General features: G+C 41.5%; 2 protein-coding genes across 4 annotated transcripts in view; both read right to left on the minus strand.

Moving 5' to 3' along the window:
* Positions 1-2,506: 2,506 nt before the first annotated feature.
* On the minus strand, positions 2,507-6,580 carry RPS13 (ribosomal protein S13). Its single transcript, XM_052694751.1, has 6 exons — positions 6,471-6,580; positions 6,098-6,146; positions 4,770-4,848; positions 3,835-4,004; positions 3,143-3,243; positions 2,507-2,587 (listed from the first exon to the last, which is right to left on the minus strand). The coding sequence occupies exons 1-6, from the start codon at positions 6,491-6,493 to the stop codon at positions 2,554-2,556; spliced, it is 456 nt and encodes a 151-aa protein (XP_052550711.1). The 5' UTR covers positions 6,494-6,580; the 3' UTR covers positions 2,507-2,553.
* Positions 6,581-6,703: 123 nt separating this feature from the next.
* PIK3C2A (phosphatidylinositol-4-phosphate 3-kinase catalytic subunit type 2 alpha) overlaps positions 6,704-13,753 on the minus strand; it is a 61,287-nt gene continuing 54,237 nt past the window's right edge. For all 3 annotated transcript variants that reach the window (XM_052694727.1, XM_052694729.1, XM_052694726.1), the window contains exons 25-33: positions 13,499-13,655; positions 12,830-12,939; positions 12,061-12,268; positions 11,020-11,144; positions 10,537-10,654; positions 10,358-10,439; positions 9,802-9,911; positions 9,431-9,556; positions 6,704-8,897 (exon numbers count right to left, since the gene is read on the minus strand). In XM_052694727.1, the coding sequence (XP_052550687.1) occupies positions 8,715-8,897; positions 9,431-9,556; positions 9,802-9,911; positions 10,358-10,439; positions 10,537-10,654; positions 11,020-11,144; positions 12,061-12,268; positions 12,830-12,939; positions 13,499-13,655 (1,219 nt within the window). In that variant the 3' untranslated portion in view covers positions 6,704-8,714. The remainder of the gene's footprint in view (positions 8,898-9,430; positions 9,557-9,801; positions 9,912-10,357; positions 10,440-10,536; positions 10,655-11,019; positions 11,145-12,060; positions 12,269-12,829; positions 12,940-13,498; positions 13,656-13,753) is intronic.

Consider the following 13,753-nt stretch of genomic DNA (forward strand, 5'->3'; position numbering starts at 1 on the left):
GGCTCCCCTGGTCACATGCTTCTCTTCAGACATACTCTGTAGGATCACATCCCTCCAAACACGTTGATCAGCATCATGCTCTGCAAGGTCTGCTCCTGTGTGAGCAGGACATATCCCTGCCAGTGGTGCCACGCATCTGGCCAGGCTCCACTGCCCATGTTCTGCTGGCTGCTGAGCAGAGCAGAGCAACTGCCAGGGCAAACGAGTCAGCCTGGAGCAGTATCACTCCTGGCTGAGCAAAAGGGGCTGACAATCGTGGGAACAGACCATGTACTTGAGCATTAAAAGCACACTCTACTTGAGACTTAAAAGCACACAGAATCTTCAGCAATGTGAACAGTAGAAATATATGTGCACAAACATCATTACAGTTCTTTCAGCAAGAGACTGCTATGTTCTGTAGCCAGCAAATGCAGTCTACCTTTCTTTATCCTCAGGAGTATCTTCAACATGGGGATTTCTTCTCACTGAGAGCAGTATCGTCGCTGCATAACTTCATCCCAGACACAACTGTACAGCATTTACACTGCACTCCCCCTTTTTTCCACTCCTGTCAGTACACACTGTAAGCTGCTCAGCCATTCCCTCTCCTGGCAGGATAAGCAACACACAGTACCAGTGCATAAGATGACATAGGAACATGGTGCAACCTGGTTCAGCCTCTCTCGTAAGCAAAGGACTCTTGTGCTGGAAGCAATGATGGACAGAAGAACCAGAGACCAAAATATCCCAGCAGTGCAAAATGCAAGAGCTGTGTGAACCTCAATCCTACGCTCAAAACCACTGTTATCATTTGGTACCACACAAATTTAGAACTGCAATACTAAGTGTCTTGTTTGCTGGGTTGGACTGTCAGTGTTGGCACTTCCTCACTAGGTGGCACTGTTTGCAGTACACAACTTTTTTTTTAAAGGAGAACAAGCGTTTGAAAGTGCCATCTGCTGGTATTTTAATTACTTACAGGTAGTGAATGCAGAGCAACAAACACTGCAAGCATGTGCAAAACTGTCCGGTAAGAACAGTTTACAGATCACGATAAGAGAATGATGGGTGCACACCAGCAGCACCGAAGGAAAACCATCAGCAAAGACTCTTAGGAAAAGCTGTTACTACACTAATAGGATCCGACGACTGTTCAGATTGCAGTTTGCATAATGTTCCCTATGCTCAAGTTCTGTAAGAGCTGCTCTTCTGCTTTCTTCTAGTGGAAGATGCTTTGTGAATTAACAGCTCTGTCTCTTTCATGTCTACAACACTGAAGCAAAAGGTCACATTACTAAGAACTTGACTGAAAATTTCTTAAGGTTTTGGTTTTTGGACGTGTTAGCCATTTTGATTAAGAGACAGAAAGAGAAAGCTTAACTCATATTGCCTTGTCAGCTGCAGAGATAAAGCAGCTTTTCAACTCACCACTTTCCAGTTACTCATGAAATAAGCGCATGTATTTCAACAGCTCAAAGAAGCTGGTAATCTCAGATCCAGGTAGATAGAGAGTTCAGTCAGAGTGCAGAGCTTTTCTTTAGAACTGTCCTAATCCCAAATGCTGTATTTAGCATCACGACCAGGGCAAAGGAAATACCTTTCTGCAAAATTGGATCCAGAAAGCACCAGCTTAATCGTTACGATTTAGCAAGTAGCTGCTACACCTTAGAAAAATGTAGGTCTCATTTAGTCTGATTTAGATTTACTTAAATGCTTTTTAATATGGCAAAGATTTAGAAGCAACAACTACAACAGTTTATTAAAACCTCCACTTACAGCTTCATCCTAGGAGAGGCAAAAGCTGTCAGCCCACCTTCTACGTTTCAGCAGAAAGATGACTCTCTTGGTCACAGCTATTTAGAACTTGGAGGCACAACTTCAGCAATGGTGACTGCACAACAGCCCTTTGGGTTTAGGTGAACTACCTCAGTGAAGACTTAACAGCTGAGGAACACTACATTGTTCTGCTTACTCAAACCTCAGAGATGATCCCTAAAATTACTTACAAGTGACAGCAACAGCTACTCAGACCATGCTCTCGGTTATGAGAAGTGCAACTGAGCCCTGAAACGGTCTGCATAGGTCCTCCCCAAAAGGAATAGATCTACACTAACCTGCAGTGATCCATACACCTCTTCAGTTCTGGTTCCCCTCCCTCCCCCTCTTCTCTTGCCAAATTATTTCCTCACCACCTTTTCTAAGCTTCCAATTCTCCTTCCTGTCCTTGTTTTCTTGTTCTCAGTTCTTCCTGCAGGACATACACAAGCATGGCCCCATATTAGCTAAATAAACACAATGAATGATTACATCACTTTTCTAAACTGAGGCTATGTGCTTAAAAATCAAGCTTAAGCAGACAAACCACACAAATGAACAGCGAGAGTCACTGTTCAGATCTGCAACAGCAGGACAGCAATGTGGAAGATGCTGCCACACTCGTGCTCCAGTCTGAGAGCTGCCCATTCACAGGCAGCTTCCTGAAAAGGGCAAATGTTTGTAAGACACCAACCACTTAGAGACAACACAAAGTTAATCAAAATTTATTCTTTTTCAGTAAGTCATAGTCAGCTCTTATGCGACCAGGGCAGAAGCTGTCGATGATTCACTAAAAAACAGAGAGAAAAGAGAGAAATATTAATTGCAGGGGTGGCTTTTACAAACTAATTCCCAGAAACACCACTTCAGTTCTAAGCACCATCAGCCCTGAGCTTATTAACAACCTTTATACAATTCTGTATGGGACAAAGGAAGATTTAATTCTTTCTTTTAGAACAGAAATACGATAACAGAACTAAACTCTATTTTTAAAAACCTGGCTAGCTGCACTTGAGACTTTTCAGAAAGAGAAGATTGCCTGCACTCCAACTGGAGCCTTCTCCAATGCTGGCTGGTTTTTCCTAAAGAAAGGACAGCTACCAATGACTACTTTTGCAAGTATTTTCAACATGTTGGACATTTCGACATTTCTCAACACATTTTTTACACAGCTGTAAGTTCAACAGATTTACCAGTTCATATTTATGAGAATAACTGTTCTTTGCTGCCTTAGGTGAACACCTGATCATAATGTGCTCCCGATGCTCTTGCCAACAAGGCCAGGCACAGCATTTGCCAGCCGTACAGACCTCAGTGAAACAGCAACATAAAACAGAAGACTTACTACTTCCAGTTGGGTGGCAGCACTCTCTTGGTTTTGTAGTAGCGAGCCAGCCTATGGATTCTGCTTTCAATCAGAATCAAACGGAATTTGGCATCTTTATCCTTTCAAAGAAAGTTGTAGCACAGTCACTGCTTTTGTTTCTAGACGACACGCATCCCACCTAAGCATTGGTGAAGTCAAATATCCAACACTACTGCTACAAAACACACATCCCCACCGCCAAACTGGGATGAGATTGGGACCTTCAGAGCAGGACAAGAAATACCTGGCTTAAGCAATGCTTTTCATCTCCTTCACACAAGGACTACAAAGTCCTTCATTAAAAGACCTCCCCAAAATATTAAATTCACTCAGAGGAGGCAATGGACAGGTAGTACAATTAACTTTTGGGTTTGTCAGGAGTGGCTCCTCACATTGCTTTTTTCCCCAGCTACAAAACAGACCAGCATAAATTCCTCCATAAAATGGAGATCTTCAAGTAAATGGCAACCACAACCCTTCACCCAGCATTACACCTGAAGATTACAAAAAATTTAAGCTGAAAGTGATCTCAACCAAGGCAGATAAAATACATTTATGGGCAGTGGAGGAGTGCTCCCCAGATCAGTTGCAATAAGTTTCAGCAGTTATTAAGAAGCTCCTGTATTGTTTGTGAAACCAAAGTGAAGTTTCCACTTCAGACCAGCACTCACCTTCCTGTTCCTCTCAAGATGTTTGCGAACAGCAACAGCCTTCTTGATCAAGTGATAAAGATCCTCTGGCAGATCTGGGGCCAGTCCCTTTGATTTAAGGATTCTCAAAATTTTGTTGCCTGTTACAAAGCGAACCTGGGCAACGCCATGGGAATCCCTCAGGATGACACCTGAAACAAACATTCACACCTTCATCAGACCTTACATAAACACATCTTGCTACCATATCCAACAAAAGTTCTCTCTGAATACTGGTTAAACTTTTCCAGCAGAAACTGTTAATAGCAGCAGATGATAAGTAAGAAAAATTCACCTAGCAGAAGCAAAAAGCACACAATAGACAACAGACCCACACGCCAATATAAGAAGACAGCACAGTAAGTGCTTCAATACTGTATGGAAGTTTGCAGCAGGATTTAATCAAGCCAAGTACTCAATCATTCTTTCCTCTATGGGTAACAAAAATTTAATGGATTACTGAGGAGTTAAATCTCTGAAAGCCAGTAAGCACGCATGCCTACCAGCTCTTAATACAATAATTTGCCGTTCTTCAACATTCTTTAATAAAATAGAAAATAAAAAATAGCCCAAACAATTACTACATCATAGACATCATTAATACTCTCAAAACTATCATTAAAAAAAAAAACATACAATAATTCACATAGCACATAATTGCACCACAGAACTCATGATCAAAGCTGCAGCACCTGTAAGCAGAGCTTTAGAGGGAGCCCCAGCACTGAGCAATGTTCTACCAGGCAGATACAGCATCTCCTTAACATGGGGTTGCTGCTACTTGAGGAATGCGTAGGTACAGCACAAAGTCTGTATCTCTCTGATATGTTATTTAGCACAGGTTGAGTGAACAATTACATTATCACCGTCAGAAAAAGGTATTTCACTTCCATTTAGGAATTATTTATAAACCTTACCTATTTGTGAGGGCGTCAGACCTTTCTTAGCAAGCTTGTAGATCTGTTCCTTTACATCATCAGAAGTAAGTTTCAGCCACTAAAGAAAAACAGAACAAACGTACAGCGCTTAATAGAGAAGCTCAGGCTGCCTATGAAAGCCTTCCATACATGATACAAACAGCTGTTCTGTACTGCTTAAGAAAACAACTGAGAAACCATGTTTCTAGTGATACAGAAACATACTGAAGTCCTACAAACCAAACCAATCATCCTCATGAAAACAGCGGGGGCAGGCAGAGGTGAGGGAAAAATGACCCTATTTAATTGAATGCACACAGCCTCCAAACAGCTGCTTTACCACTACTTTATTTTAACTGTCAGACTTGGTAAATGAATGTAAATTTAGAGAGAAAAATCACTACGGTCTTGGTCAGAAACCCAAAGCTGAGAGCCATCTGGCCTATTAACCAATTACAAAAAATCGTGCAAAAATCTGACCTCAAGTAGACAAAGTAATTTTAAATACACAAGTTGATCTTTATTCTGATAGCACTGTGCTTTTGCTGTCCTATTGTACTTTAAACTGTTGCTGGAACCATCGCTTCTGTGTTTTTTATGGGCTAAACAACACCAACAAGCTCAGTAAGTCCAGCTGTCTGTACAAGCTACAAAAGCTCCAGAGTTTTCCCACCTCTCACCTCCCTTTTAATACCATCAAATCATGAAATAGAAACACACACTAAAGCACACATTTGGAAATGCTGCGTAGATTGTAATTCAGAACTGCTACACCTACAAACAAATGCAAAGCATGCTCAAAACAAGTATAACATTTGAGCATCCCAATCACTGAGACGATGAAAACATAATTAGTGCTTCGAGTGGCTCTACGTTACGTTTGTTTCATCTTGGAGCCTTAATTCCATCTTCCTGTTTTAACCCCTGTTCAGCATGCACAGCCCCACGCATGCTCATCACAAATTACTCTTTTTTCATGCACATCCTCCAAGCTACAGCCTGACAAATCAAGCTAAATGAAGCAGCTACCGACTTAGTTCACCGGCAAATATTAAGTTTGAGTTAAGAGGACCCTGAACAAACCAATGGCACGCTGGGATTACTTGAAGTTAGAGCCCCGACCACCCGATTACAGTCAGCACACGCGCTAAAAATAAACCAGCAGCACCTCAATCATTTGAGCTGCACAGCAGAATCTTTTTTTTTTTTTTTGCTCTAAGAATCAGCAGGCCAGCAAACGATCCACGTTTCCAGAGTACCTTGAAGGCCGCAGGTACAACATTCTGTCACCCTGCAGCCCAACAGCGCGCTCCGGGGCAGCTACTCACCGTGGGCACGCTGCGGCGGTAGGGCAGCGCGGACTGGGACAGGCCCTTCCTGTAGGGAGAAAGGAGGCGCTCTGAGCGAGGCGGGCCCGGCTGCGCTGCCCCAGCTCCCAGGCCGCCCGCTACGAAGCCCGCGGGCTGCCGTGCCGCCGACAGGAGCCCGGTGCTCCCCACGCAGCGCCATCGGGGAGCCCAGGCGCCTCAGCGCCAGCACCACCACCCCCCCCCCCCTCCTTCCCGCCACGTTCCCCTCTACCGTCCCGCTCCGCTCCCGTGCGCCGCACCGCCCTGCCCGGCAGCCTCCCCGTTCCTCCTCCTCAGCCCGTCCCGCCCCCGGCACCCCGGCGATCCCCCGCCAGGTCCCCCCGCCGCTCACCCAGGAGCGTGCATGCGACCCATGATGGCGGCGGTGGAAAAGAAGGGACGGCGCGAGGGAGAGGCCTTTCTTCCGCCGGAAAGGACGTAGACGCCTCCAGCCCCGCCCCCCGTCCGCACGCCAGCCACTCAGGGGCGGCGAGACAGCTCTCTAAACGCCAGCCAATCAGGGGCGGCGAGACAGTAGTAGTTTTTTTTTCCCCGGAGCCCAGACGAACCGTAAGAAGCGCACCATGGTTTTAAATGATTCGGGTTTATTTGTGTTCTGTGCTGTAAGACACTGTGCTTTCATAGCAAACTGCAAAAAAGGCAGTACGTATTGCTTTCCTCTTATTTCGCAACGGAACGTTTCACAAAAACAGTAGACTACCTTCCTGTGGCTAAGTGACCGGTGATTCTAAGGATGGAATGCAGCAAGTCTCAAAAGCACGGGGCGAGCAGGAAATACCGAGTTAGGCACACGGAACGTTACGGACAGGCTCTGAGTGACAGATACGCAGAAGGCGCTCGTTACAGCCGGGGTTCGGGACTTGTTAGTGCCCAGCTGCAGCGACACAGCTTCTAACATTCACGGCGCTCTCAGCTTTTTAATCGCAGTAACTGCTAAGAGGTTGGACCACGAGCGTTGTAGGCACCAGGAGATTCAAGTTTACTTCTCGCTTCTGTGGTGAAGGGAGATTGGTCAGTAGTGGGGGAAGGAAAACCAGGCTCTGGAAAAGCTTTTTAGTGTTGGGCAGACAGAAGACTTTCCCCTGTTGTGTCTTCATTCGCCACCGCATGTTCTGCATTAAAAATCCATTCTCATCACAACCAGTGCTGACGATCTCTGACCCTTTCTCAAAATATGCATCAACGTTTACTACTGAAGTGTGCAGCTTAACTCTGTTGCTTTGTCTAGACAAAATATGATGACCACTCCACACTGAACAAAGGTGAACAAGGATTCCATACCTGCAGTGCAGAAGCAACCTATTTAAGTAACCCAGGGTATTAACAGGAGACGATATCTGTGCCCCACTATCACAGTATATTTCAGTGCTGCTTGGAATGGAGTTTGTTTTGTTTTTAAAGTGGAACTAGAATTGAGAAGCAGTGATGCTGTCAACTAAAGAAGAAAGAAAAGTGCAATGGAATTTGTCTCTCAAAAAGTTCTGTTAATGCAGCTGGTCTGCAGTTCATCCAGCAGTTGTGCTTTTTGCCTAGTGGCCACTTTTATCCTGGAAGTACAGGTAAGTAAATTAGGGGTAAGTGCCACTTTAATTCACTGTCTGAATCAATTCTACATTCAATCCACTGCACTACTGTCATTGTAGAAATTTGAGTGTTTCAAAACACTGAAAAGCTGGGTGCATTTCTTATGGCATCACATTTAGCCAGTCTTAGTTCACCTTTTGGAGTTCATGGATAGAAGAGGGGTTACAAATATTTACCATAAGTTGCACTAATTATGAAGATCAGCATAAGCAATGTCATTTGTAATGCACACATCTCAGAAGAAGCCTCCCAGTAGGACCTGCGGGTTATCAAATATGAGAACGTTTTCCTTCTTTGAGGAGCAGAAAGTTAACACGTATACATACATATTTAAATACCAGAAGTGAGGTAAAGAGAAGCATTTGAATTAAGGCACCATTATTTACAAATTCCATTACTGGCACTCACTCCAAGAAATCATAGAGATGCACTCATCTGGGAGTAAGTGCAATGCTAAGGATTTTTTCCAGCCCTTCAACCTTCATTTCTACAGGCATGTATGAAGCCACCAAAACTTTTACCCATCACAGCCTCTGTGATATCTAGTATCTAGATACTAGCATGAGAGTAGTCCTAAAAATATGTAGTTTCTTTAATATCCTCCAGCATCACGCCATGGATGACAAAAAACAAAGAAATGATAAAGCAAAAATGTGTTATATCCACAGGCCTAATGATTAAGTTATGGTTTAAGCAACCAGTATAGTCAAACTGTTCATCGTATTGTCAAGGATGGTTTAAAATCCCCTTCCTTTACCTGCAGCTCTTAAGAAAGGTTCAAAATAATGCTTTGATAACATTGCATAAGAATAATCCAGCAATTTTTTCTAGAAATCCTCCAAAATTAGGCTACATGAAGGGTTGGTCCAATTTATCTGTTCAAATGCAGAGTCTCTTATTTTTAAGATGAATGAGTTATTTTCAAGTCAGAAGATGCACAAAGCACAAGTGAATGCAACTGTTCCATTCTTACTCAGGTGTAGCAGTGAGTTCATAGATAGGGTACAGCAGTTAGTCGATACCAATTAACAGTCTCCTTGCTCAAGTTGAAGTCCTTCAGAGAGAGTGTAATTCCACCCAGGAAGAAGTTCTCACGCAGGGATTCCGCACTGAGCACACTCAACTGAAGTTCCCTCTGTTTCAGAGTTTCCACGCTATATCCACTGTACACGAGCTGGAAGGTAAGAAGTCAGGAATTTTGGTTATTCAAATGAAGTGATACAGATGGTTCCTTTTTCTGGCTGCCTCGTCACTGATGTCTGAATTGCACATCATGACCATTCATACGACAGCTTTTCTGAGGCTGGACTGAAGCACATGCATATTTTATTACGTGCTCTTAACTGTTGAAAAGAACCAATGTTTTTAGATGGAAGTACTGTTTACCTGCAGTGGGAATGTTCTGAATTTATTCTTTTCCACATTCTGAATCAATGAATTGAGGGAAGAATCTTTAGTTTTAAGACTCCTTCACTTCTCACCATCACTCCTCAAAGTCAAAGAATTTTTTGCTTATTTGTAACAACACATTTACATACTCCCATTTTATTTTATTTTTTTAACAGGGCACAAAGTTTTTGAAGCAAGTTCATTTTAAATTTATATATATATTTGCAGAGTGTTTTTAGACAAGATTTCTGCTTATTGCTGCTTAGAATAAAAGATGATAGCAAACTATACAGAGTCGCTACAAAAAATTTAACTTGCCATTTCATTGAAAGTTGGATTTCTTGTCTTCCGGGAGATTTTGGTTTTGCGTTTGGATGTTTTGTGCGTGTCTGGCAATAAGTATGTTTTTACATAAGGATTTGGATCTGCACCATCTTCTGTAACCTGGAATCCAAAACCAAGACTTGTTAGAAGATGAGTTGGAAAACTAGTTATGGCATGCCTACATGACTAGTTTCAAATTGCTGGCCTTAACCATCAAGCAGATCAAAACCAGCAGCTGAGGTAAGTTTGCAGTGGGAGAGTTTGGAGGAAGAGAGGTATGTCCTATCATTCCTACAAGACTGTCAGTCAAGAAGGCAATTGATAAAACAGTTTTTGGCAGTGAGCTTCTCTCCTCTCTTACTTACCAGATCTTTGATGTGCATCACCATGATAAACAGAGTGCTATTTCTGTATGATATGGATAGCTTCACTTCTCCACCCACTTTGCCTGAGGTAGGACTTGATGGACTTGCATCTGAAAAAGTACACAATTGTTTCCTCTGTGAATACTTGTACGTTTCATCAGTACTGCTCTGATGAACTATATACAGCTTAAAAAAAAATGCAAGGTTTAGTCTAAAGTTCAGTTTCTGATTTACATTTTCAATTCCCCAATAAGATGGCAAGGCTGTAGGTTTTAAAGATTTTTGGATTCACTTGTTAAGATTGTTGGAAAATCAGAGCCAAAACTTGAATAATTTACTTAAGCCATATCACATATATTGTTGTAATTCTTGGCATGTTTTTTACTTCCTTGGAATTGTATGCAACCATATTTGGAAAGGAAGATGCACACGCTTCTCAAAGAGGAAAACTTCCAGTTAATTTCCAAAGACTCTTTAGAAATTGCATTTTAAAAGTGCCATGCTATAGTCACCCAGTTTAGAAATACTCCACTCCTGCCCCACAGACACGACTTACCTGTAGACCTGGCTATTCCATCTATTCCTTCCACTTTGTCATCACGAAGCAATGGATGGAAAAATGTATAGACAAGATCACACTAAATTTGGAAGAAATTTCACATATTAGATGAAATGTTATTGAGCGCTTAGAAGCCAAAAGCCTCCCTTGGATTTGCTTAAGTTACTTAAACTCACTTCTGCCACCTCTGGAGAACTGTTCATCAGACTCTGTATGTAGCTGTTCAGCTCCACTTTTCTTTTAGCAGCTACGTCTTTTATGTGTGTTCTTCCCAGAACCATCTTATTAGGAAAGCTGTAAGAGAAGAACAAGATGACCTTTTTAGTTAGTTTTTCTGTAGCACAGTTAAATTTCATTCTAATTTCCATCCTGAAGTGCTGACATCTTTATGACATCAATCATAAATGGAGACACAAGCATCCTAACATATAATGATGTTAGAGAAAGGCAAGGAAACTTTTATGGTAATTGTTACAAATGATAAATCACAATTTGAAGACAGAGTAGCTCCTCTAGTTCTCCTCCTTCAAACTTAAAAATCGTATTTTTCTCCCTTAACTGCCACCTTTGAGGTCAAGTTCACTGCTCAGCAGTTTTGTCTCAGCTATCTTCAACTCTACCCTAACTAGGATCATTCTTTATAATAGTGAAAAACATACCCTGGTAACTTCCAAAGTGGAAAAAGAATGCCAAGTTTGTTGTGGAGCTCCTGGAACTCATCAAATGTTCGGAAAACAAAAGTTGGCTCAGCTTGTCCTTCTCTCAAAACTCTCACCACATATATCTGTCAAAAATGCACATTAAAAAGACAGAAAGTAGTAGCAATGTTATAGAATTGACTTAAACACTGTTCTTTTCTTACTACGGTAATCTTTCTCCCACATAAATTTCCCAATGTTTGCATTTTTCAATGCATTGAAGTTTGAATTATAAATCGCCCTACTGAAACGTTACTGCAAAGTAACATTAGGTGATTTTCCCATAAAGTAGATCTACATCTGACAGTGAGATAAAAGAAGCTAAGGCTGAGCTGTCTGCATTCTCCATTTTAAACCTCATTGTAAGTTCATACTCTGCATCAGGTGTACAGAATTGTAATACATCTAGACACAGCAGGAACTACTGTGAACATTTACAGTCCAGACTCTTAAAGCAACAGTTTGCTAGGCAAACGTTGGTACACTGCAATATATAAAAGGAAATTTTTCAAATGCTTGAGATACATCTCCAGGACTCAGTTATTCATGTCATTAAGAAAGGAAAAATGAAAACTGAGAAATTGCATGGAAAATTAAATTCAGTTAAGTTCAGAACTAATAAATGAGTCAAATGTGTATTTTAATCAAATGTGCAACTAAACAGAAGGACGTTACACTACCTCAGCAGCTTCCTGGAAGATCAAACACTGCCCTGGCTTAGAACTGGAATACTCAAATACATTCATCTAATGCAGTGATTCAATACAAAGCTTTTCTTCAGTTCTGTAAGCTTTACCTTACCTAAGTGGTGTCTCCCAGTTTAAGTCATTTGCAGGAAATACAACTTGGAAATAGATATACGTTAGCTCACTTTTTAAGGCAACTTGAGGAAAATTTAGCTTGGGCTGACCAGTCCAAAACAACAAACAGCAACAGGAAAAAAAAATAATAAATGGGACAAAGTATAGTTGCACAGAGTGGAAACAGATTCCACATACTTACATAATGCTTATCTGGATTATATCTCTTCTGATATGTAAATACAGACACTTGTTTGATGCGGCCATCTTGTTTAAGAGAATATGTTTTAGCAGAAAATGAGAGGATGGGTTCATCATTAGAAGGCAGTCCTGAGAAACGCAGCTGAGCCAAATTATGAATAAAGAAGTTAAACTTTGTGGCAACACTTCCCAGACTGGATTCAATCAACCTAGAGTAGAAAAAATAACTTCAAATTCTAGAACACACAAAATCCTCCTCATTACTCCACTCCAGGCCCATTTAAAGTGGGACAGAATAGTACATTCTGTAACACACAGCAACAGGTCACTTACACTACGTGCACACACTGATTTGCTCTTACTGGAAGTGTCATCCCTCCCTCCCCAGTGAGCAAGAGCTCTTTTGGGAAAGCTTCTTTATGCTGTGTGCATTTCAAGGATATCAACACGTACACCACTATTAAGCAATCTGGGATGCATTCAAAATGCAACTCTCAAACAGCAGAACAGAATTACTCTATTTCAAGCAATCCTTTTGCACAAGATTATTCTTACAGGCAAAATATTTTAGCACAGGTAGCAATCATACATGAAACTGATCTTATCTTTGCAGTTCACTGGTTATGTGATGGGTATTCTTTGGTTGCATAACCTAACTACTCAACTTCTACAGCCAACTTTGCAACATCTTTAGCACATTCATCCGAAGCAGAGAGCTCCCACTAAAAGGATGATGCTGGTGGATGTTTCCGTTCCCTCACAGCCAGTACCTTGTAAAGAAAATGGTAGCTTCTGCATCTGTTGTTTGAGGCTGGAGAGCATCCTGGACGTACTTCAAGTCCTGCACCCCACTTAGTTCTGGTAACCCAGAAGAAAGCATCTGCCCGAAAATTAATTTGCAGTTTTAACAAATAAAATGTGATTTTACATTGAAATAATTAAAGTCTTAGATTCTCAAAGTCATTTGAAGCCATCTGAGATAAACTGTTTAATGCTAACAGAGGTAGCCAACAATTACTTTCAGCCAGCAGCTATTCCCTTGTGTATCTCTGCTGAGTTAAAAGCAGCTAACAAAGCTTTCACAGAATCACAGAATTCTCAGGTTGGAAAAGACCTTAAAGATCATCAAGTCCAACTGCAACCTGACCATATTACCCTAACCCTACACTAAATCATGTCCCCTTTACAGAGTAATTTATAGTATCTTCTTAATTTTAAACTCTCAGGAGGTAGTGGAAAGGAAAGGGAAAAGGAAAGGGAAAGAGAAAAGGAGAAAGAGAAAAAGCCTAAAAAAATCATCACATACAACCTTCCTAAAAATATACATTTCTGCTTTTAAAGGAATACATCTGGAGTTCCTGCAGCATAAAGAACTTAGGATTTAATAACAAGCCAGCATTACAAATCAAGTCTCAACTAACTTTAATAAAAATGCTTACCAGGGAAAGCAGGTTAAGGAAGAGGTTTGCATGTTTCCTTATCAAATTGTAAGCTTGACAACAGAGATCCACAAACAACTGAAAGCGAATGGTGGGTTTTTCACCACCATTAATGACATAAGCCATATCTGATGTCAGCACAAAAGGAGCCCGATCCCTGTTCAAAAAGCACATAATTCATAGGTGACTTATAAGCTCTATTCACTTTGTCACGTTCTTCCCTCCACTCCCATTCCCATCCCCAGGTACTGATAT

Source organism: Tympanuchus pallidicinctus, unplaced genomic scaffold (genome assembly GCF_026119805.1).
Source record: "Tympanuchus pallidicinctus isolate F22 unplaced genomic scaffold, pur_lepc_1.0 scaffold3, whole genome shotgun sequence".
NCBI lineage: Eukaryota > Metazoa > Chordata > Aves > Galliformes > Phasianidae > Tympanuchus > Tympanuchus pallidicinctus.

Bases quoted from the DNA above. Each gene is read 5' to 3' on its own strand.
- RPS13 (XM_052694751.1), bottom strand. From the start codon at position 6,493: ATGGGTCGCATGCACGCTCCTGG. The intron at 4,005-4,769 runs GTAAGGTTTATA...TGTTTGTTTCAG, and splicing joins TCTGACGCCCTCACAAATAG to GTGTCATCCTGAGGGATTCC. The intron at 3,244-3,834 runs GTGAGTGCTGGT...TTTCTTTGAAAG, and splicing joins ATCTTGAGAGGAACAGGAAG to GATAAAGATGCCAAATTCCG.